The sequence below is a fragment of the Ahaetulla prasina genome, chromosome 1 (assembly GCF_028640845.1).
Source record: "Ahaetulla prasina isolate Xishuangbanna chromosome 1, ASM2864084v1, whole genome shotgun sequence".
In the NCBI taxonomy this organism is placed as follows: domain Eukaryota; kingdom Metazoa; phylum Chordata; class Lepidosauria; order Squamata; family Colubridae; genus Ahaetulla; species Ahaetulla prasina.
Window position 1 is genome coordinate 69,587,461 of NC_080539.1, and position 25,652 is coordinate 69,613,112.

Genomic DNA, 25,652 nt, shown 5'->3' on the forward strand with positions numbered 1-25,652 from the left:
GACAAGCAAGATCCAAGAAATTACAGAATGCTCCTTGGAAGATCTACTAATTATTATTAGGCAGGTTGAGGCATTTGTCTATACAATGACCAAGAATTAAGCTTGAACACCTAATTAATACAAGGCGCTTAACCTGTGACATTTCAGCTGATCTGTAGACAAGAGTCTTTTGACAACACTTGTCCTAACTCTATTTCAAAATAAGCAAGGTGCAGCAATATTTGCCCTTTACAAGTTTCATCTTCTGATCTAAATATCTAATTCAGATTGAAGAGAAAGGAGTTTCAATGAGGGTCAAATGACTCCTCAATAAGCTGATTATTATTGATAATAATAATAATAATAATAATAATAATAGGCTGAAAACGGGGCATGCGGAGGCTGAAAACCGGTTGCACAGAGGTGGTGATAGGCAACAGTGGCAATAGGTGATGACAATCCCCTCAGCCTGGAGCAGCTGATTGACGGTATTTTGGGAGGCCGCCAATCAGCTGCCCATGCTAAATCAGGCTGCGATAACGTGCTGAAGCTGACTAAGCTGTTTGCTGTTTGCTGCAAGGATGCTAGCCAGATAAATACCAATGGATGCTGGGAGGCAGAGGCAGATTTTTTTTTCTTGTTTTCCTCCCCAAAAGCTAGATGCGTCTTATGGTCCAGAGTGTTTTATAGTGCAAAAAATATGGTATTTAATGCAGGAATGGGCACTGAATACCTGGAGTGCACTTGATTTTGTGCTTTACCTGGGACTTGGTTCACAATTTGGGGAGCCCTGAGATTTGCCCATGGGCTATTTAAGATTTTCCACTACCAATTTATTGTAACCTTAATTAAATGTAAACATAAATTGTATTTATTTTTTTGTGTAACAAATACATAAAAAATACACATCGGGGGGGGGGGGAGATTGCAGCCCACAGCACATTATTCAAAGACTACAGTAGCCCTTAGCCTGAAAAAAAATTATGTGCTCCTGCTTTAAAGCTATGTTATGAAGCACAAGGCATTAATTTGTAGGTTTATTTCTATAAGAAGGTCCTTTTGGGTTCATTATGAAGTTGTGTTACTGCATCTAGTCTATTTTTGATCTAACATTTAATGGCTTGTCATCAGTCATTTAGTATGTCAGATTCCTTTAAGAATATAAGAAATGTTTTGCCAACCAATAGCTAATCGGATCCAGGTTTCTTTGTCACATTTTGGCTAACCAAGTACCTTCTGAATGGAAGGGGCTAGAACCCCCTTTAGCTGTTACTCCCTAAAAACTGGTCTAACAATCAATATGCTCAATCACATATTAAGATATTTTATTTTGATACAGGAGATAATATACAACACTAGATAAGAAGCTATTGAAATAGGCATTGCCTTTCACCAACTGTAGGATTCTATCACCACATTTTCATTCAGCTAGACCAGGGCTGTCAAACGCCCAGTTTAGCAAAGGGGGAAAAAGTCACAATACGTTATATGATGACGCAGTGGTGACACGAGTTTGACACCCCTGAGTTAGACTATAATATTTTAGAGTTGCTGAATATTATACATGGTCTAACACCACATAAATATTATTCTCAAAATATGTATTATTGGTATTTAGAGAAATAATGTCTTCTTTGAAAGATACATTCGTTATCTTACAATTTACCACAAGCTTTGAACTCACTGAGTTGTTCCCTTAGTTAATAAGTCAACTGGATGTCATGCATGGTAACAATCTTGTTGATTCTTCTTTTGAGGATCCTTACTTTGAATATTGTCATCGGGTACCTAACAAAGTACGGGGAAAACAAGTTACCCCTCACTCATTCTTTTCTTGTTGTTTTCTTTTGCAGTATAAGCAACAAAACTGACTTTATGCAATTTGAGACCGGAAACTATGTAACTAATTCTGCAATAGTTCATAATAGTGTCATTTCTGGAATTTAATATTTTAAATTCTTTGAATACTAGCTAATATCAGGAAAAGGAGATGGAGTTCCTATGATAATATCCTCCTGTAAAATATGAAGACATAGTTTTCATATAGCAGTCTTCATGGAAAGCTCAGGGCAATTTTCTAGTTCACACATATGGCTGTTTTAAATTTAGTGCCATCATGAAGTACTAATTATAGCTTAATGTTATATATGATCCATGCCACAATAGTTTCCAAATATGCTTTTAAAAAAAACCAACAACAACTTGGGTTTAGCAAAATGTGTGAATAAAACAAGCATTGCACAAATTTACTTTGAGTCCTACTCTTGTCCTAAAAGAATGGTTATGGTTATTTGAAGACAGAAAAAAATCATACTGTAGTTTTCAGAGAATTAAACTCATTTTAAGAAAAAAAATTACTCAGTAGAGTGATTCTCAGTAAATTGCTCAGATTTGGCTTAAAAGCCCCTCAACACTGTTATAGAACTACTTATTTTCAGTTTTGGCTTCTGGAGCACATCTGCAAGAGCTCCCTGTTCAAAAAATTAAGTTCTGGAAAACTGACAGATTACCCTCAGAATAGCTATTCCAGTGATGGCTAACCTTTTTGCCATCATGTGCCAAAAGCGGGAACAGCGCAGGTGCCCACACCCATAACTCTATGCTCCCCGCCCCCCACGGATGCATGTGTGACTCCCCCCCATGCTCCCCCCACTTTTGGCACGCAATGGCCAGGTGGGCCCGGTAAGCCTTTTTTTTTTGCTCTCCCCAGGCTCCAGAGCCTCTCTAGAAGCCTGGGGAGGGCGAAAACGGTCTTCCCCATCTCCCTGGAGGCCCTCCAGAGGCTGAAATGGCCCGTTTACCAACTTCCAGTGGGACTGGAAATTGGCAAATGGGCCGTTTTTGCCCTCCCCAGGCTCCTAGAGAGGCTCTGGAGCCTGGGGAGAGCAAAAACTGGGCCTTCCCCACCCACCCCCAAGCCCTCCAGAGGCAGGAAACAGCCTGTTTCCATACTTCTGGGTGGCCCAGAAGGCCCCAAAATCAGCTGACTGGAGTGAGCTCATGTGCCCACCGATACCGCTCCACGTGCCAACTGTGACACACGTGCCATGGGTTCGCCATCATGGAGTTATACTGTAGCAGGATAGATGGTTTTTCAGAAGTTTTCTTCCTGGAAGGCTGGTTTTTGCCCATGCCTAGTAGAAAACATCCTACAAAGCTAATTCTCCTTCCAGTAAATGGATTTTCATGACCAGCTATGACCACTACATCAGCCATTTTATAAGTTCTTGTACCAGCCATTTTGTAAATTCATACACACTTTCAAAATTGCTAATATGTTGTAGCCCCAATTTTACATTATGGTTTGGTATGTTGTAAGAACTAAATCATTTTCAAAATAAATCATAACTTGGTAACAATAGTCAGACCACCACAAGAAGTTATGATCATAGGAAGAGAAGCCTTCACCCCAAAAAAATTATTCTGGCTATTTTCATTGTAGAAAAAACATATAACATTGGAACCACTCCAGTACTTATTTTCCAAAAGGAGAGGAGTTATGGCCTGCTCCCTTTTAAAATTCTTTATCCCCGTTTTAATTCAACATATGGTTAATTGAAACTTGTTTTCCTAAATTTAATCCATTTGCCTAAATTAAATCAACACACTGAGCTTTAAACCTTTTGTCCAACCTTTTGACTTTTTTTTTTTTTTGCATTTATATCCCGCCCTTCTCCGAAGACTCAGGGCGGCTTACACTGTGTTAAGCAATAGTCTTCATCCATTTGTATATTATATACAAAGTCAACTTTATTGCCCCCAACAATCTGGGTCCTCATTTTACCTACCTTATAAAGGATGGAAGGCTGAGTCAACCTTGGGCCTGGTGGGACTTGAACTTGCAGTAATTGCAAGCAGCTGCTGTTAATAACAGACTGCATTAGTCTGTTGAGCCACCAGAGGCCTGGGCTACATTAAGTGAAGAGGAATTGTTTCGGGCCACATATAAAATATATAATTTTTATAATATAAAATCATATAAAATCATATATTAAAAGTTCACAATCTTGTGAAGCCATATTATTAGCTGTCCAGGACTGCATGTGGTCCATTGGCCCTGAGTTGAACATGCCTGCTTCTAAACAAACCATTTCGGCTGAATCTGCATTATCTATTCAACCACAAACCAGCCAAACATATTTTACCCCAGCATGTTGTAAAAGCTCAGATGAGTGGCAATTAGTACACAAACTGATCTGCATTCATTTAAGGATCCTCTCTTTAAGCTGCAAGAATCTGAATAATTTTGGGAAGAGAAGTTGCAAGAAACGGTAAGTTTGGTTTTACTTAAGTGTTGACTTTTCAGTCCAGCCATGCTTCGACTTCCTTTCTGCTCACCAGTTTAAGGCTGTGTTAACACAAAACTAATATCTGTGTGTAGGCAATGCAGCTTTGAGGCTTCATTAATACCTTTTGACTGCCTAGACCAGGGCTCTCCAACCTTGGCAACTTTAAGACTTGTGGGCTTCAACCCCCAGAATTCCTCAGCCAACAAAGTTTAAAGTTGGCAAGGTTGGAGACCCCTGGCCTAGACAAGCTCCTGCGGTTTTCTTAGCATGGTTTTGAAAAGCAGCTCACCATTGCTTCTTCCCCGGGGCTGAGAGTGTGTGACTGATCTAAGGGGGGTACCAAACTAGCTTTGTGCCCAAGGTGGGACTAGAACTCCCAGTCTCCTAGTTTCTGGGCAAGGGCTGTGAGGACTACTCCAAACGGAGTCACATTCACACTTCAATCCAACGTAAACCGACTATAAAGTAAATGATAAGTAAAGCCCAAAGAAGCCAGCGCCTCCTCCGGACACACTTGCTGTTGTTCTTACGGGACGGAACCCTGCCAAGCCTTAGCTCAGAAGTTCAAGGCCAAATGGGACGTTCAACACAGGTAGTTCACTTCGGTTTTACTTACTAAAAACGTCCCGGGCCCAAGAACGCGCCTTCTCTCCGCGCAAGGCGTTTACACAGCCGAGACTCAAAGTTAAACTTAAGAGTTAGCCGCTCAAACCGACCGGTTTTCTCCGTTTGGGGAAAGCACCGGAGATGCCGCTATTTTGGCCCCGCCCAGGGAGAAGAATCCGGGCGGAGAAGCGCCGCTGCTGCACGGAGCCTTCGGAAAGGAGTCGCCGGGCAGAACTTCTCCTCACGGCTGCGCTTCTCCCCGGCATTTCTGCACCGCCGCCGCTTCCTCCTCCTCCTCCTCCTCCTCCACCGCCTCCGACGGCCCGAGTATGGAGCCACCGGAGGCTGCCCCGACGAAGTGCCGCTGCGGGCTTCCCTCCACGACGCTGTTGCTGCTCCTCTACCTCAGCTACCTGCTGTTGGGCAGCGCCGCGTTTTGGGGGCTCGAGTCGCCCCTGGAACGCGACACGACGGACCTGCTCTTGAAGGAGAAGTGGGAGCTCCTGTTGAACTTTACTTGCCTGGAACGGGAGGCTCTGGAGCGGCTCTCGGAGGTACCGGCGAGACTGAGGTGGCTGGTTGGGACGGGATGGAAGGGAAAGGAGGCGAGGAGTCAGTCCGGGTAGTTTAACTTGAAAGGCGCTCCGCTCCACGTGCAGCTGGAGCCAGCCTTTCTTTCACGTGTTCCCAGTGTAATCTATTCTGGTCGTGAAATCAGATGGGGGGAATCAGCTCTTTGAAGCTCTTTGGTGGGAAGGAAAGGATCTTGGGAGAACTGGTTTGCCTAAGGTAGAAAATAAGGAGGAATTTTCTGACAGTGAGAGCAATCAACCAATGGAACAGCTTTGCCTTCAGAAGTTATGGGAGCTTCATCACTGGAAGCTTTCAAGAAGAGACTGAACTGCCATCTAGAATAACCGAGTTGGAAGGGACCTTGGAGGCCTTCTAGTCCAACCCCCTGCTTAGGCAGGAAACCCTACACCACTTCAGACAAATGGTTATCCAACATCTTTAAAATTTCCAATGTTGGAGTATTCACAACTTCTGGAGGCAAGTTGTTCCACTGATTAATTGTTCTAACTGTCAGGAAATTTCTCCTTAGTTCTAAGTTGCTTCTCTCCTTGATTAGTTTCCACCCATTGCTTCTTGTTCTACCCTCAGGTGCTTTGGAGAATAGTTTGACTCCCTCTTCTTTGTGGCAACTCCTGAGATATTGGAACACTGCTATCATGTTTCCCCTGGTCCTTCTTTTCATTAAACTAGACATACCCAGTTTCTGCAACCGTTCTTCATATGTTTTGGCCTCCAGTCCAGGGGTGAAATCCAGCAGGTTCTGACTAGGTTCTGGAGAACTGGTAGCAGAAATTTTGAGCAGTTCAGAGAACTAGCAAATGCCACCTCTGGCTGGCCCCAGGGTGGAGTGGGAATGGAGATTTTGCAATATCCTTCCCCCAGGAGTGGAGAGGGAAAGGGGATTTTGCAGTATCCTTCCCCTGCCATGCCCACAAGCCATGCCTACCACACCACATCAACCACACCACGCCCACAGAATCGGTAGTAAAAAAAATGGATTTCACCACTGCTCCAGTCCCCTAATCATCTTTGTTGCTCTTCTCTGCACTCTTTCTAGAGTCTCTGTGAAAAATGGTGTAGGGTCTCCTGCTTGGGGGTGGGGTGGGGGTTGGACCAGATGACCTACAAGGTCCTTTCCAACTCTGTTATTCTGTTAATGTGAGATTATAAATGTACTTTTTTCCCCAGTAGATTAGAGCCATTAAGGAAGAAACTGAGGTCTCCAGATCTAGAGCCTTCGTCTAGAGCCCAAATCTAGAGTCTCTAGGAGATAAGAAATCTTTTTCAGAGCATGATAGATCTTTTTTTGAGAAGCTGTCAAATGTTGCTATCGAGTAGTTTTCGTTTGCCAATGCACTGACCTATAAAACATCCAACCAAATTTCAGCCAAGTGCATTGTGCAAGCCCATCCGGTGTGTGACTATAATGGAAAGTGTTAATGTGAACCCAGACTACTCAGGTACGCAAGCAAACCATAGTTTAGTTAGTAAACACTTCCCAGAAGCATTCCGTTTGTATCAGTTTATCACTGAAGCAATCAGGCACTTGAAGGAAGTAAGCAGAATTAGGTACTTCTTTCACTTCTTTAAAAGTGGAGTCTGTACTTTGCCCTTATACTTGGAATGGAATGGTTTTGCAGGACTGTTTCTTTATTTGGCATTTCCTTAATTGTAAGGCTTAATCTGTTTTGCAAGTTGAATATGAGACAGATGGAAATACTACCAAATTCAGTGGAGTTTAGACTGGGGTAACTATGCACAGGATTGAAGTTACACCCCATAAATGTTGCAGTGAGATTTTATGAGTTGTTGCTTGCTTGGTTGTTTTGGATTTCTGTGTTTCACTATGATTTAACAAGAGTTAAAAATAATATAATAAAAAAAGGAAATTTATGGCATATGTAAGGTTACTAGACTAGAAGGTAGAAGAAAATGTAAGACATCCTCCAGAAAGCAAGCAAGCAAACAAGGAAGGAAGGAAGAAGAGACACAAAAAGGAAATGAATGCATTGCAAATAATTTATTTATTCATTTGTTTTATTTCAAATAAATTTCAAATTTATTTCAAATTTCAAGAGCACCCAACACCTTGACAATTCTTTGCAGCTTATAAATAAAAAGACAATACATTTTTAAGAATAATACAGCTGACCAGAGGAACAGAATATCAACTATAAACCAATTATAATTAAAAGGAAAAGGAAAAACAACTAAGTCTTTAAAAATTTCCTAAACAATAAAAGGGCATAGAAATCTCTGTAAAGCCAGCTTCAGACTAAAACCGAGTAGGCACTGACTAAGGCACTAAATTTGAAGAAGTTAAGAATTTTAACACTGAAAAAAACCCTTCTGAATAATAATGAAAGTGAAAAACAGTAGCGGAGCACTTCCTAAGTCAGCATGCTCACTCAAGGAGTAAATATCCTCGACTGACGACCACAATTCAACCCAAAATTTCTGTTGCCAAGAGAGACATTTGTTACGGGAATTTTGCCCCATTTTTCAACTTTTCTTGCCATTGTTCTTAAGTGAATTACTGCAGTTATTAAGTTAATAACACAGTTGTTAAGTGGATCTGGCTTCCCCATTGACTTTGCTTGTCAGAAGGTCACAAAAGCTGATCACATGATCCTGGGACACTGCCGCTGTCTTAAATATGAGTCAGTTGCCAAGCATCTGACTTTTGATCACATGACCATGGGAATGCTGCAGCAGTCGTAAGTGTGAAAAACGGTTATAAGTCATTTTGTTCAGTGCCGTAACTTTGGTCTCTAAACAAATTTTTGTAAGTTGAGGACTACCTGTATAATTTTGCAGTGTAAATAGGTGAAAGTGTTCAAGCAAAGAAAAAAGAATTGCCTGTGGCTGAAAAACGTAAGTGTAAAGCTTAAAAATTAGAAGAATAAAAGAAACACGTGGTTGCCATTTTGAAATTCCCAACAAATCAGAAGATGAGCCAAATGGTCGGAATGCCAGAATATGACTTTGGTTAGATGGCAAAATATCTAGAGCTACTCCTGAAGGGGAAAGGGCAGTTATTGCAAAATATTAGGAGTTCTTCCTGGGCCCTACAAGATGGCCTAGTTTAATCAATGGGACCTCGATTGTGCTTCCCTTGGTTGATGAGTGGAAACTACTGAAGATAAGCAGTCCTTCAGAAATCTAGACCCCTATGCCTTGAAGGACTTCAAAGGTGATTACCAGCATTTTGAATTGTATCCAACCAATACAAAGCAACAGGGTCTCAGGCATGTAACAGTGTTCCTGCCACAGTTCTCTCACCACTGCCTGGTTTGCCACATTCTGGACCACATGCAGCTTTCAAGGCAGGTGACTAGGCATGAGTAACTGTCTCCAAAGGGCCTCCCAGTCCAGGAAGGATTCAATTGGCTCATTAGAGGCCCTTGTACAATGAGTGATGTCTGGTTTTCAAGCAAGAGATGAAAGTCCAAAAGAACATTAGCTTTCAAAAAGTTATCAAACGAGAGTCAGTGATGGAGCATCCCTAAATCTGAGGAGCCCAAATAGATATTACCACTTGATCTTATCAGGACTAAATCCAAGGATGTCTTCTTGAGGAAGGAGCATACTACATCCTCCTTCAAGACTGAGGAGACTGCTGCATCAAAACCCATTGCATGGACCCAACCGTAGGTCATAGGGACTGGATCTAGCAAACAGGTGTCCAAGCTTATAGATTGGAGAATTCTGACCTACACATATTTTGGACCACAATTCTCCCCTTCCCACAATCTAGGTGTACAGTTTGGAGACATCACATTTGCCTACACTGCCCTTATTGTTACTCCTACTACTATTAACTAATTAGAATAGTGTGCCACTCTTGATGATTATATAATTAACTAAACCAGAAGCTCATTTTTACCCTACCTAATTGGATTGTGTGTGAACACAATCTATCATTTAAATTTTAAAGCTGAGAAATCTTCCCTGGAAAAGATGATAGGATTGAGTGATTTTTCTTTTTTGAAAACCATGGAATTATTGGTGAACGATATATAACTCTAGATTATAGAGGCCAGCGTTAAGCTGAGGGTACATTGTTCAATTTTACATTGAATTACTTTATAGCACTGCATAAAGTTTTAGTTTAGTTATTTGATCTGAAGCCATTGTTCCTGAATCATTGAACTGCAATATCAAATTGGATGCCTCTGGATTTATTTGATGTCTTTTTTTTTCAAATTGATCTGGAAAATTGAATCAATATGATTTTCTGAATCATCAAATCAGAAAGGCATAGATCCACATATCTCTTTTCCAGTATTTTTAATCCTTTTGTCAGCATTCCAGAAAGCCCCAACTCCAATTAAAAACTCCGAGGCAAGCATTTCTCAAAGTTCCATTTATTAAAGTAGGTATACTGGCACATCTGGGAAAACTCAAATCTGAGAGTTCCGGGTTTTCCCTCAGTAAATCAAAACCCCAAATCCAGCCCCTGCACCCATCAGTCTGTCACATGGCCCAACTTGAGCCATCACTCCAGCCACTCCTCCTCCAGATGCATAAACACCGTGACCTTGACCAAAGGGAAGAATGCTATTATTTCTAACTAGAATCACTCTCCTGAATCCCCCCTCCTACTCTCCCAAGCGCAAGAAGTTGGCAGCGGGGAAGCATCTGGTGCTAATATGGCTTCCAAAGCTGACAGGCGTTCCGCCACCCCACCCCAAAGGAAAAACCATGCTCTGGAAAATAAAATGGACAAAACACAAAATAAGGGGCTTAACACGTTTATAAAACCAATTAACATGTAAGCAACTTTGGAAGCCATATTAGCCCCAGAAGCTTCCATGCTGCCACCTTTTTAATGTTGTTGTATAGACCACAGTGTCTGGGCTCCCATTAAGTCATCAACAAATCATAATAGAATTTGTTACACAATGTGCTATGGCTACTACACCAATACCTAACCCTCAATGGCTCCAGTTTTATTTGTGTAATATGATAACAGCCATTAGAGGCTTGTCTTTCTGATGTTAATTCCAGTTTATCTGGGCGTAAGCTGCTGGAGAGGATGGGTTCTGATCTTTTGGTTTCCTTCTTAGTTTTTTTATGGTCTCTTTTGAATAGTGTATAAAAGCCATGAATAGACATAGAGATAAATCATATTTATACAGCATTCAAAAGAAATTTTCTTAGTGTTATTGTATGACTTTGAAGCTATTGTAAATACCGGTACTTTATTAAGAAGCTAAAGATATTTTCAGGTAGCCTTGATCGTTGGATTTCTCAAGTTTGTTATTATCAATGTGGGAGAGATCTTGAGGTGTAATCTCTGTGCTAAAAAGCAATTAACATTTATGGCCTTTTCTCTGTGTTCTTAAACATAAGTTTAAGATTAATATTTACCTTATATATTGTTACCAGTGTTTTATGTTTTTATAAGGTTAAGAAATCAGAATGTCACTTAGAAAAGGCAAAGGCCATTTGCCTTCAAAACAATAACATGCCTGACTCACCCATTCTCAACTTTAGGTATTTCTTTAAAAAAAAAACACTTTGATTCTTAAAACATGCATTGCATGTTTTAAACATGCACTTAAAACATGCATTGTAGTCTCAGTAGGAAAAAAAATCTTTCTTAGTCTAATAGGATTATTCCTAGCCAAGTATGTTTAGGATTTCGTCTATAGACAAGCCATCTTTGGCCTTCTGCTTGTCTTCATACCCATGTAAATGAAAAGGGATTATGATTACACTGCATATGTTGGCTGGGCTCCCTAAATCTTGTATGTACAGCTTCTGTTCTCTACCTCATATTCGATTGAACATAACTAAAGTTCCATTTTACATATTATTATCCTTGATAAAGTGTAAGATTTGTTGCAGAAGGATTATTTTATTTTATCAAATTTAGACAGTGCCCCCTTCTCACTATGCAAGTGACTGGGTAACTTACAGATACAAACAATAAGTTCTAGTCCTGCCTTAGGTGTGAAAGCCAGCTGGGTGCCTTTGGGTCAGTCACTCCCTCTCAGTCTAACCCATCTCACAGGCCTATTGTAGGGAAAATAGGAGGAGGAAGGAGTATTGTGTGTGTTTGCCATCTTAAATTGTTTATAAAAATAATGAGGGATATAAATATAAAACATAAAACCAGGGCTAAAATACTAACTTGGCATGTTATGTATGTATCTATGTTTGTTTGAAAGGCAGTAATAAATTGGTAGGTAATTTAGAGATCATCTATTCTATCCTCTGCTTGCAGCAACTCTGACAGGTGACCATCCTGCTATTGTGAGATGATCTGTATCAAAGAGAACTTACTATTTCATTTGGCTCCCAAGTGCATCTCCTGGATGGAAACTAATCAAGGATGAAAGCAAATCAAGGACGGAAGCAACTTAGAAATTAAGGAGAAATTTCCTGACAATTAGAACAATTAATCAGTGGAACAACTTACCTCCAGAAATTTTGAATGCTCCAACACTGGAAGTTTTTAAGAAGAGATGGGACAATCATTTGTTGTGAAATGGAGTCGGGTTTCCTGTCTGAGCAGTAGGTTGGACTAGAAGATCTCCAAGATCCCTTCCAACTCTGTTAATCTGTTATTCCTTCCAACTCTGTTATTCTGTTTCAAATTTTTGCAACTTTGTTTTTCTCAAATTAGTCCCTTTGTTAGTCTGATCCATTATCCACTGTGCCTTAATATAGAATCATATCGGAAAATCTTATTTGTGTTGTTCCTAAATATTGTCAGTATTATTGTAAAACTACTGAAACTCTTTCATATCATTCATGTAGTTAGTCTACTGTCTATGGAATAAAAGTCGTATTCTTGGTGGCCATCGTATGTGTCTATTTAGATAGAAAGGGCTGGAATTCCATAATGAAAATTGGGGACAATTGTATGATCCACATTATCAATAACTATCAGAAATTCTAACAAAATAACATCTGGTCTTATAGATTGCACTGTAGAATATCCACTTCCTCCTTAGCAGTTGCATATATCTAAAATCATGATACTAGTTAACATATTTGCATTATGCCAGCTCTGTCCCAGTCACTAGGGTGTCCAAACAGGGAATTAATTTAGTGGCTAAATTAATTCTAGCCTTAATGGAACTAGTTTGTTTATTATATTATATTTATTATTATTATATTAATTTATATTTAAATTTATTATATTTATATTTCAATGGAACTTAAGAGACTAGTATAGTGATGGCGAACCTTTTTGGCACCGAGTGCCAAAAAGGGAGCGTGTGCCTGTCTTGGCTGCAATCCAGAAGAGGAGCTGCCCAGGGCACATATGCATGCCCGAAAATGAACTTCTGGTTTTCGGCTCGCACATGCGCACTGGCCAGCTAGTTTTCTGGGTTTCTGGTGCGCATACGCACGTGACGATCAGCTGACTGGTGTGCATGCTTTCCCAGGAAAATGGAAGACCAGCTCTTCCAGTTTTTGGCACTGCCGCACACAAAAAGGCCAGCTGATCGTCGCATGTGCAATGCTTGACAGAAACCCGGATGAGAAATGGGAGAAGCCATGTGTGCCAGGCAACATGGCTCCGCGTGCCACTTCAGGAACGCGTCCCATAGGTTCACCATCATGGGTCTAGTATACTGTTTTCTTACTTTACCCCATTTTTATCCCTATAACAAGCCTTGGAGTTAGATCAGGGGTGAAATGCTCCCAGTTCAGACCGGATCGGCAGTAGCGATGGCGGTGAGTGGTTCGGAGAACCGGTAGCAAAAATCCCTGCCCCCCCCATGCCCAGCTGAGCCACGTGATCATCAAGAGCTTCTCTTTTTTTCTTTTAAAAGCATTTTTTAAAAGGTAAAAAAGCTGAAGCCTGCTAGGCAAAAAATGGGGGATAGAGTTCATTTGAGAGAGAGAGAGAGAGAGAGAGAGAGAGAGACCATTCCTCTGGTCCACTAATTCTGTCACTTTGTCAAAGAATGCAATGAGATTAGTCTGGCATGATCTGTTTTTGACAAACCCATGTTGGCTTTTGGTTATTACGTTGTTTGCTTCTAGGTGTTCAATGATTTGTTGCTTGATTATCTTTTCCAGAATCTTCCCTAGTATTGAGGTCAGGCTGATAGGTCTGTAGTTTCCTGGATCTGTTTTTTCCCCCCCTTTTTTGAAGATGGGAACTACATCAGCTCTTTTCCAGTCCTCTGGCAGTTCGCCTGTGCTCCAGGATCTTTGAAAGATATAGTTCAGTGGTTCTGAGATCTCATCTGCCAGTTCCTTCAGAACCTTGGGGTGTAATCCATCCGGTCCTGATGATTTGAACTCATCTAGGGTAGACAGGTGTTCACTTACTGTTTTTTTTCCCTATTTTAACTTGTGCCTAATCTGTTTTTTTGTGGTGCTGTTTTTGATAGGTTGGATTGTTTTTTCCTTTTGTGTAAAGACAGATGCAAAAAATGAGTTAAGTAGATCTGCTTTCTCCCTGTTGCTTGTCACCTTCTTGCCACTTTCTCCCAGCAATGGGCCAATTGTTTCCTTGACTTTTTTCTTGTTTTTAACATGTTGGAAGAAGCTTTTTTTGTTATTTTTAACTTTTGTCGCTAGCCTTTGTTCATTGTGAGCCTTAGCTTTCCTCACTTCATCTTTACAGGCTGGGGCTATTTGCTGATATTCTGCCTTAGTTATTTGCCCCTCTTTCCATTTTTTATACTTGTTCTTTTTGTCTTTCAATTTGTCAGACAGTTCTTTATGCATCCATGCTGGTTTCTTTTGAGATTTATTATTTTTCTTCTTCATTGGTATTGTGCTAAACTGGGCTTTTATAAACTCACTTTTCAAAATTTCCCAAGCTTCTTGAGTTGTTTTCCCCTTGAGGATTCTCATCCATGGAATCCTTCTCAAGCTCTCTCTAAGTTTATTGAAATTAGCTCTCTTGAAGTCCAAGACTCTAGTTTGACTTTGTTCTACTACTTGTGTTTGCATAATGTTGAATTCCAGTATTACATGATCACTTGCCCCCAAGGTTCCTGTAGCTTTAACACCTTCTATCATTTCATCTCTGTTAGTGAGAATTAAGTCCAATATGGCTGATCCCCTTGTTCCCTTCTCTACTTTTTGGGAAATGAAGTTGTCTGCTAGGTTTGTTAGGAACCTGTTGGATCTTCCACTTGGTGCAGAGTTTGTCTCCCAGTTGATGTCAGGGTAGTTAAAATCCCCCATTACTACTGTTATATGCTTCCTACATACCTTAGTTAGCTGACTAGCAAAAAGTTCATCTACTTCCTCTGTTTGGTTGGGTGGCCTATAGTATAGACCTATGGCAATATCATTCCCCCCCCTTTAAATCTTTATCAGGCATTTTTTTCTTTCTTTCATTCTTTTCCTTTCTTTATCAGGCATGTTTTTAACTTTATAGAGAACATAGATGCTGCATTTAAAACTTAGGTGGCATGAGGACTGCATTTCTTTGGGAGAAAATATCTGGTTTCTACCAGCCCATTCATTAATTAAGATCACAGAAGATATCCCTTCCTGAAGATTTTTCGAAGGAGAAGATCATTCTGGTCAGGGCCTCATTTCTTAATCTGCTAATTAAGGGGTTTCCCCCTTATCAGCACATTGTAATTGCTTTTTAACTCTGATTTCAGCGGTTCATTTTTGTTTTTATCTTTTATTTTCTGTATATGCTGTCTTCAAATCTGTTTCTCTGATGGATGGGCAATAAGGAATACTTTAAAATAAAGTCTATCCTCTTAAGGGTTAGTTGTCCTTCACAGTTATAATTTCTTATATTCATTGTTACAAAATTACATAGCAGAGATTCTGCTAAATCTTTAGAGGAGGATTGGGGCAAGATATTAAATTCCAGTCAAGCCAGCTAAACATAGAAGATGAACTAATTTACAAAGGAAACTACATGCCTTGATTCAGAATGAAGTTTGTGTTCAGTGGAACTTATTCCAGGAAAGTGTGAATAGAAATGCAATTTTGGACTATCTTGTGGACAGAAATCCTCATCCATGACTTCTCTTTTTTTAATCTTTTTCACAGACTATCATCCAAGCCTACAAGAGTGGACTTTATCTTAAAGGAAATACAAGTCTGGGCAGATGGGACTTTGTCGGCTCCTTCTTTTTCTCTGTTTCTACAGTAACAACCATCGGTAGGAGACATGGAATACTAGTTTGGGGAAAATGATGTGAAATAATTATAGCGCCAAACTAAGCCATTTTTATCCCATTCCATAGCAGAGAGGGGTACAACTGAAGAAGAAAAGTTGGGGTGTGTCTTAGAATATTCCTGTAATCTTTCTCCTGCTGCTTTGTTTTGCTTTTGATGGAAAATTTAGTAAAATGCATGATAATTCACAAATCCACAAATAATCTCTGCTCAGAATGAAGCAGATGTGACTCTAAAGCAGTGGTTCTCAACCTTTATAGTGCTGCGACCCCTTTAATACAATTCCTCACGATGTGGTGACCCCAACCGTAAAATTATTTTCGCAGCGATCTCAGCGCGCCTCAGCAGCCACAGAAGGGGGAAAAAAGCGGCAAACTGTTTTTTTGAATTTATCACGCCTGAAGCCGTATTGGCTAACAATCTGAACTGCTTGCGATTGCCTTGAGGACGGAGGCATTAAAGCGGAGACTCCTCCCCTATTAAGTTTATCGCGCCTGAAGCCAGATTAGGCTAGCGATTGGGAGTGATTGCTTGTGGAGTCAACCACTGGAGCGCGATTCTTCGACTCGCAAGTATACTTCCCATATTTCCGATGGTCTTAGGCGACGCCTGGCAAATCGTCATTCGACCCCCAACGGGATCGCGACCCACAAGTTGAGAACCGCTGCTCTAAAGACATCTTTGCTTTAGGCTGCACATTTTAGCCATGTTCATAGCATCAGTAGAGTGATCCACATAATACCAGCAGGGGGCAGTAAAGATTTCACTCAAAGCAAATGCCGGTTATAGATGACTTTCACAGGACTACAACCCCAGTAATTAGGAACATGCACCAAATCATACCAAAAGCTGTTTGAATCCATTTCTTTTTTGTAACAACTTTTAAAGAAAGTGAATTGCTAAAGGATCTTGGCCATGAGAGTTTACGATCTAAGCCTACAGGGAGTAGCCTAGATCAGGACCGGACCGCAACATGCTAGCAACCAGGTAGTGCAAAGAAGCGCAAAGAAGCAAAGCCCCATCTGTGGGATGCAGGCAACATGCAAAACCACACCCCCACCAGTCCACGGAAAACTTTTCTCCATGGTTGGAGGAGGGGCTTGGCCTAGATAGAGCAAAATGTGTTACTCACACTCTTTGCTCATAGTCTTGGACTTCTTTAGAACCCCATGGGGTAAAATGTTCATTTTATAAATTAAAAAGCCAACTCTATTTATAACAAAAGTGCTTTCATCTCTGGATTTTCAAATATTATTTTGGACACTCTTTCTCCTTTGAATCAGGGGTAGAATGCTCCCGGATCGGACTTGATCGTGCGATCTGGTAGCGATCGTGGTCGAGAGTTTGGCAATCGGGTAGCGATGGCAGAGCAAAGCTCCGCCCAACCGCCCGGGTGTCATTACTTCCTGGTTTTAACCAGGAAGTGATGTGTTTTTTACCTTCTGCGCATGCGTGTGTGCAGAAGGTCTGCATGCGCATCTGATGCGCATGCATGTGCGCACAAGCAAAGCGAGCGAGCACGCACGAGAGTGTGCACTTCCGAACCGGTAAGGAAGGTAAATAGATTTCACCCCTGCTTTGAATACATGAATAGCCTGAACATGGGCTACAGAGGACAAACCATTCACCAAAGGCATGGTTTAGAGTGGTAAGGCATACCTATCTTTGTGTCATATTACTCTGTCCCTTTTTCTGTTTGGATGTAAATACAGGCACACACATGCAAACAGTTTCACTGATCATGAACAGCATAAGTCATGTATATCAGGCTACAGGTATCTAATGGAGTATTGTGTTTTCCCAAAAATAAGACCAGGTCTTACATTAATTTTTGCTCCGAGAGACGCATTATGGCTTATTTGTTGTACCTTGATGAACGTATCTTTTCTTTTATGTACACTGAGAGCATATGCACCAAGACAAATTCCTTGTGTGTCCAATCACACTTGGCCAATAAAATTCTATTCTATTCTATTCTATTCTATTCTATTATGATTAGGTCTTATTTTGGGGCAAATACAGTACTAAACGCCTCCATCTGGTTGACAATCTTAACTGGGGCTTATTTTTGGGTTAAGGCTTATTTATTTATTTATTTTATTTATTTTGTCACAACAGTATATATAAACATAAGCATGAAAATAACTATATAATATATAAGCATATATATGAGCATAAGTATGTAAAAACTATATTAATTGGATATAATGAAAGGAAACAATAGGACAGGAACGGTAGGCACGTTTGTGCTCTTATGCACGCCCCTTACGGACCTCTTAGGAATGGGGTAAGGTCAACAGTAGAGTGTTTTTGGTTAGTAGTTGATGGCCCTACTCACATTGGGGGTGGCACTCTGGACCTGATTTTTGTCTCTGGTCAGTGGTTGAGAGATCTGGACTTAAAGGAAATAGTCACGGAACATTTGTCATGGTCAGATCACTCTCTTCTTCGTCTGGACTTTCTGACCGCCATTCACCACCGCAGGGAGACGGAGCCGACACACTGGTTCCGTCCCAGGCGCCTGATGGACCCGGAGGGGTTCCGGACGGAGCTTGGGCCATTTCCTGAGGGTCTGGCTCACGGCTCGGCTGAGGAATTTGTTGCGGCCTGGGAACGGGCCGCGGCGGGGGCCTTAGACCGGGTCGTGCCTTTGCGGCCTCTGACCCGGCGTAGGTCCCAACCAGCTCCTTGGTTCTCCGAGGAGCTGAGAGGGATGAAGCGCCGGAGAAGACGCCTAGAGAGTTCCTGGAGGTCTAGCCGTTCAGAAGCTGATCGGGCACTAGTGAAGTCCTATACTAGGGCTTACCTAGTGGCAATGAGGGAAGCGAGGCGTAGCTACGCCTCCTCCCTCATTGCATCGGCAGATAACCGCCCAGCCGCCCTGTTTCGGGTGACCCGCTCCCTCCTACACCAGGGGGAGCGGGATGACCCGTTGCAGGGACGTGCTGAGGAGTTTAACGGTTATCTATACGATAAAATCGTTCAGCTTCGGGATGGTTTGGACCAAGATTGCAGTGATACGGGTGAGACGGCTGAGGGTGGTCTTGGTGACATTTTATGGGATGAGTTTGACCCTGTCGCTCCCGAGGACATGGACAGGTTGTTGGGGAGGCTGAATGCCACCACGTGTTTACTGGACCCGTGCCCCTCCTGGTTGGTGCTGGCCACGCAGGAGGTGACACGAGGCTGGCTCCAGGCGATTACGAGCGCTTCTTTGGTGGAGGGTGTCTTTCCGGCCGCCTTGAAAGAGGCGGTGGTGAGGCCCCTCCTCAAGAAGCCTTCCCTGGACCCGGCTGTTTTAGGTAATTATCGTCCGGTCTCCAACCTTCGCTTCGCGGCGAAGGTTGTAGAGAGTATGGTGGCATATCAGTTTCCCTTGCACCTGGATGAAACTGTCTATCTAGACCCGTTCCAGTCCGGTTTCCGACCCGGTTACAGCACGGAGACGGCTTTGGTCGCGTTGGTGGATGATCTCTGGAGGGCCAGGGATAGGGGTTGTTCCTCTGCCCTGGTCCTATTAGACCTCTCAGCGGCTTTCGATACCATCGACCATGGTATCCTGCTGCGCCGGTTGGAGGGATTGGGAGTGGGAGGCACCGTTTATCGGTGGTTCTCCTCCTATCTCTGACCGGTCGCAGTCGGTGTTGACAGGGGCAGAGGTCGGCCCCGAGGCGCCTCACTTGTGGGGTGCCGCGGGGATCGATCCTCTCGCCTTCTGTTCAACATCTACATGAAGCCGCTGGGTGAGATCATCAGTGGCTTCGTGTGAGGTACCAGCTGTACGCGGATGACACCCAGCTGTACTTTTCCACACCGGACCACCCCAACGGTTATCAAGTGCTGTCCCGGTGTCTGGAGGCCGACGGGTCTGGATGGGGAGAAACAGGCTCAAGCTCAATCCTCCAAGACAGAGTGGCTGTGGATGCCGGCATCCTGGTACAGTCAGCTAAATCCGCGGCTGACCATCGGGGGCGAGGCATTGGCCCCGATGGAGAGGGTGCGCAACTTAGCGCCCTCCTGGATGAACGGCTGTCTCTAGAAGATCATTTGACGGCCGCTCCAGGAGAGCGTTCTACCAGGTTCGCCTGGTGCGCCAGTTGCGCCTTTCTGGACCGGGAGGCCCTATGCACGGTCACCACGCCTCGTGACATCTCGCCTGGATTACTGCAACGCCTCTACATGGGGCTTCCTTGAAGGGCACCCGGAGGCTACAGTTAGTCCAGAATGCAGCTGCGCTGGTGATAGATGGAGCCCTCGTGGCTCCCGTGATAACACCCATCCTGTGCAGGCTGCACTGGCTACCTGTGGCCTTCCGGGTGCGCTTCAAGGTTTTGGTGACCACCTTTAAAGCGCTCCATGGCATAGGGCCGGGTTATCTACGGGACCGCCTACTGCGACCAGATACCTCTCACCGACCCGTGTGCTCTCACAGAGAGGGACTCCTCAGGGTGCCGTCAGCTAGGCAGTGTCGTCTGGCGACGCCCAGGGGAAGGGCCTTCTCTGTGGGGGCTCCCGCCCTCTGGAACGAACTCCCCCCAGGACTCCGTCAACTTCCGGACCTTCGAACCTTCCGTCGCGAGCTCAAGACACATTTATTCATCTGTGCAGGACTGGCTTAGATTTTAAATTTAGAGGGGCTTTAAACTGATTTTAATATTTATATTTTTAGTTTTAATAACTGGGCATTAGAATAAGTTTTTTAATGATTATTTTAATTTGTATATTGATGTTTTATATGCCTGTGAACCGCCCTGAGTCCTTTGGGAGATAGGGCGGTATATAAATTTGAACAATAAATAAATAAATAAATAAATAAATAAATAAAGCTTTGGGGATTTTGAGAAGAGACTACAGAGTCAGGTAGTGTGTTCCAAGTATTAATAACTCTGTTACAGAAGTCATATTTTCTGCAATCAAGATTGAAGTGGTTAACATTGAGTTTAAATCTACTGCTTGCTCTTGTATTGTTATGATTGAAGCTGAAGTAGTCTTCAACAGGAAGGACATTGCAATAGATGATTCTATGAGCATCCTGAAAAATCATGCTAGGGATTATTTTTCAGTTGGGTCTTATTTTCGGGCAAACAGGGTATCTATCTTTGCATCACTCCTCTGCTTGCTCTTTTTGTGCTGTTTGATGTTTGTTTCCTATTTGAAATCCAGGCATGTAGACACAATAAAAAGCAAAAGAGTGAGGAAGAATCAGCCTGTAGACCTTACCTCTCTCCCCTTCCTGTATTGTAAAAGAAAAAAAGGGTCTGTACCCAGACTTGCCTGTGTTCTCATGGTAATGTCTATGTCTACCTACAAAGGTCTATTTTAAGATGTGTGAATTGATCCTCAAAGGCATATTGTGCAGCAGGTTTTGAATTGAAAAAAATCAGCATAGCATTTTAACTCTTGGTTGTGTATTTAATGAGTCACAAGATGGCAGTGTTACCTTACTCTGCAGCTGCCTTCTGCCTAAATAGGCATTTAATGATTAATCATCATTTAAGCAGCACATTTGTCTCAAATAAAACTAAATTAGAGACTTAAGGCATATCATGGACCATATTCCATGCTTCCCCAAATTAATGTTTTTTCCATGCACAATTGCATGGGGATATATGCAGAAAACATTTTTTTCCCCAGAAAACTTAAGGGGGATATAAACTAAAAGCTGTTACTACAGCTATTCCAATGTTTTAAAAATCTATCAACTCCCAATTAAGCACACAAATCCTTAAAGAGGTTAGCAGCAATCATTTTTCAAACGTTTGAAGGGAAATTTTAAATAAAGACATTTGGAAAATGAGAACATTTAATTGTAGCCAGTTCACTTCTGAGAGAAGAGGTGTAGCATCGGAGTCTTCTGCAAAATTAGCATCCAATTAAATATTTTTACTATAAGAGAAAATAGGAATTATTACATGCATTGGGATTACATGCACAGCTTAAATTAATTAATTTAATTAATAAATTGCATTTAACTTTGATTGTGTCCCTGCCGATTCCATTGTCCTGGTCCCATCCACCTATTGGAGTAACACATCATAGTTAAAACTCCGAACAATGCTTGGCCCTACATAAGATTATAGATTTTTTTTTTTGAATATCAGATGTTCTATTTTTTATTGAAAGAGTTTTAAAAAACAAAAACATTTCCCCCTTTTTCCCCCCTCCCTCCCAAAAAAAAAAACACCCTTCCCCCCTCCCTCCCCCCCCCTGGCTTCCCGTGTCAATCACAAGGTATTGTTATACATAAACCAAACATAGAATAAAATTTTCCCTTCCAATCCAAATAACCACATCCAAAGCTTTTCATCTCCCAACCCCCTCCCCATTACCTAAAATAACTTTCTAATTATTCAAAGGCAATCTGATATTTCTTAATCTGATATCTGTTTTGTAAATAATCAATCCATTTTTTCCATTCAATTAAATATCTTTCCTGCGTATTGTCTTTTAAAAACGCTGAGATTTTAGCCATCTCAGCCAAATTAATAACTTTCAGTATCCATTCTTCTATTGTAGGTACCTCTTCTTTCTTCCAATATTGTCCAATCAACAGTCTTGCTGCTGTTATTAAATTCAGAATCAATTTAGTCTCAATCCCTGTACAATCCGTTATAATTCCCAAAAGGAAAAATTGTGGCAGGAACTTTATCTTCTTCTTCAATACATTTTGAATAATCCACCAAATTCTTATCCAAAAGACCTTAATTTTCTTGCAAGTCCACCAAATATGAAAATATGTAGCATCATCACAATCACACCTCCAACATTTCGCTTGGATATTAGGATACATACATGATAATTTTTTGGGATCTAAGTGCCATCTATAAAACATCTTATAAAAATTTTCCCTTAAATTCTGTGCTTGTGTAAACTTAACATTTCTAACCCAAATTTTCTCCCATGTTTCCAACATTATTGATAAGATTATAGATTTTATAGATTCCTAATTTGGAGGCCGAAGTAATGCCTGGTTCCTAGTACTGCCCAGCCCCTTCCCTGAAGCACAGTCCAAACTGAAATAGAGGAAAAAGAGATTAGAAAGCTGCTAAGTCTTTTGCATATTCCTACTTCCAGGGAACAGCTGAAAACACATCAACTGTGCCTAACCTTGATTTCAGATTGGTAAAGATTGGATGCAGAGCTACTACTTATGACCGTAATTGAGTTTGCAATTACAATAAGTTGGGATAGCTGAAAAGCAGTGCACTGTGTGACTGACCTGATTTTTTAAACCTTTTTTTTTCGAGGCAGTGTTAAGTGAACATAGCAGTCTTAAAATAAATGCTGCAGTTATTAAGTAACCCCATTGTTTGGTATGGGTCATTTTTACCAGAAACAAGAAGTAAACCAGGGGTGTCAAACTCAAGGCCCAGGGGCCAGATCCAGCCTGCAGGAAGCTTAGATTTGGCCCATGGGGCCGCTCTGGAAACAGCGGAGGACCGGCCTGTGGTGCTTCTGCCAGCGAAAACGGGCTCCCAAGGTCCATTTTTGGCTGCTGTTGACAGTCTCCGGCAACCCTCTGCCAGCAAAAACAAAGCTCGGGAGCCCGTTTTCGTTGGCAGAGCACTCAGCCCCCACAGGCGCCCCTGACACGAGTAATGTTGAGCTGGCCATACCCACCCTGGCCACGCCCACCTCGGCCCTCAGCGGTCAGATACAACCCTGATGCAGCCCTCAATGAAATCGAGTTTGAAACCCCTGAAATAAACACTGATTTTCAGCAAAAATGTGAATTGTGGTTATGTGACTGCGGGACACTGCAAATAATTGTAAATGTGGTCTGGTATTGAACTGAGATGATACACATGTAAAGTCTGCAGAAAAACCAAACAATTCCCTAATGATAAAAACTGTGGGCACCCTGTCAAGTACAGGGAGTGTAAAATAAGAGAGGGCAAAGTCCAAAGATCCCCACCTCAACCTGCTACTAGAGCTTACAACTGACAATTGCAGTTAGTTTATGGTTTTCAGATTTGGCAGTTGGATTAAAATGTTTACTTGTCTGGGTCAGACTTGCTGACTTCCTTGAAGTTTGACGCGTCAAGAAAACCCATTAAAGTTCCTGGAAACTTAGATTCTTTCAACTATGTATCTTCTACTCAGCAGGATCCCTTGAAACCAGGGCTAGCCTGGTTTCAGGAGTGAAATCCAGCAGGTTCTGACAGGTTCTGGAGAACCGTTAGCGGAAATTTTGAGTAGTTCAGAGAACTGGCCCCACAGTGAGATGGGAATGGGGATTTTGCAATATCCTTCCCCCAGGAGTGGAGAGGGAATGGGGATTTTGCAATATCCTTCCCCTGGAGTGGGATGGGAACGGAGATTTTGCAATATTCTTCCCCTGAAGTGGGGAGGAAATGGGGATTTTGCAATATCTTTCCCCTGGAATGGGGAGAGAATGGGGATTTTTCAGTATCCTTCCCATGGAGTGAAGTGGGAATGGAGATTTTGCAGTATCCTTCCCCTGGAGTGGGGAAGGAATGGGGATTTTGCAATATCCTTCCCCTGCCACACCCACCAAGCCACACTCACAGAACTGGTAGTAAAAAAAATTGAATTCCACCACTGGCTAGGATAGAATGCTAAGCTTCAGATAAAAAAAATGAATACACTCTTTGCCTCTGAATTTTTTTGCTTGAACCAGTTCAAAGAGAAGAATGGCAATAGGATCATCCTTTCAGCCAGATTTTTAAAACTAAGATTTTGAAAGTGCACAGGAAGGGTGCAGTTGAATGCGAATTTCACCAACTTCATGCACCGAGGCATTTTTGTGAGAAATACTTGCTGAGTGTCTGTTGAAGGTGAATCCAAGTTAGAACCACTTTCTGCACTGGAATAACCTTTGTCAAAGGCTGAACAACTCTATTCCTACTTTGTTGAGATATTAACAAAATTGGTGAGAAACATTAAACAGAAGAAAAATGTCTGACTTTTCCTTGTTGTTTCATGAAAGTTTTAGTAAAAAAATCCTTTTGGGAACATGCAAAATCCCCAAAGCTTTAACCAAAGACTGTCTACTATTGACCTCACCCCATTCCTAAGAGGTCTGTAAGGGGCGTGCATAAGAGCACCAGCGTGCCCACTCTTCCTGTCCTAATGTTCCCTTTAATTGTATCCAGTTTGTATGGTTATTTAATGCTTATACTTATATATACTGTTGTGTTTGACAAATAAATAAATAAATGCACTTGAAAGAAAGATTGGATCGTAATATATATAAAATGATGTTTCAGATCATTTTTCTCCATTCCTCTGTAAACAACAAAATACCTTATCCCACTAGACTTGAAATCCTAGGCTTAGAAAACTTGGAACTCCGTCGCCTTCGACAAGACCTAAGTTTAACTCATAGAATCATCTATTGTAATGTCCTTCCTGTTAAAGACTACTTCAACTTTAATTGCAATAATACAAGAGCAACCAATAGATTTAAACTTAATGTCAACCGCTTTAATCTAGATTGCAGAAAATATGACTTCTGTAACAGAATCATCAGTGTTTGGAATACTTTACCTGACTCTGTGGTCTCTTCCCATAATCCTAAAAACTTTATCCTAAAACTTTCTACTATTGACCTCACCCTATTCCTAAGAGGACCATAAGGGGCGTGCATAAGCGCTAAAACGTGCCTACTGTTCCTGTCCTATTGTTTTTCCTTTCTTCTTCCTATATATATATATATGCTTATACCTCCTAATATTTACTCATATATATGTTTATATACTATATAATCTTTCTGTATGATACTTACATATATTGTTGTGACAAAATAAAATAAATAAATAAATAGATTTAGGTCTGATACAACTATTATCACTTTGAAGACACTAGATGGCAGCAGAGGATCAATGGGAATGCTTAGTATTTAGTCATTAGTGTTCCAGGAATCAAATCTATAACCCTCTTTCCTATGTCTGCTGATTTTGAACAGTTGGATTTACTGGGGTAAAAGCATCATACTAATCCTATCAATTGCATCTCTAAAATAAGATTGAAGTTTAATTAAAAGTCTGTAGAGATTTACAGTCATCCAAGTCATGGTTGTCCCAAAGGTGCTTTTTTAGGAGACAACCGGACTTCCTT

General features: G+C 41.6%; 1 protein-coding gene across 1 annotated transcript in view; it reads left to right on the forward strand.

Annotated features, from left to right (window-relative positions):
- The first annotated feature begins 5,127 nt into the window (after positions 1-5,127).
- KCNK17 (potassium two pore domain channel subfamily K member 17) overlaps positions 5,128-25,652 on the forward strand; it is a 35,826-nt gene continuing 15,301 nt past the window's right edge. Inside the window, exons 1-2 of the mRNA XM_058167347.1 lie at positions 5,128-5,428; positions 15,444-15,555. Coding sequence (XP_058023330.1) covers positions 5,204-5,428; positions 15,444-15,555 — 337 coding nt within the window. The 5' untranslated portion in view covers positions 5,128-5,203. The remainder of the gene's footprint in view (positions 5,429-15,443; positions 15,556-25,652) is intronic.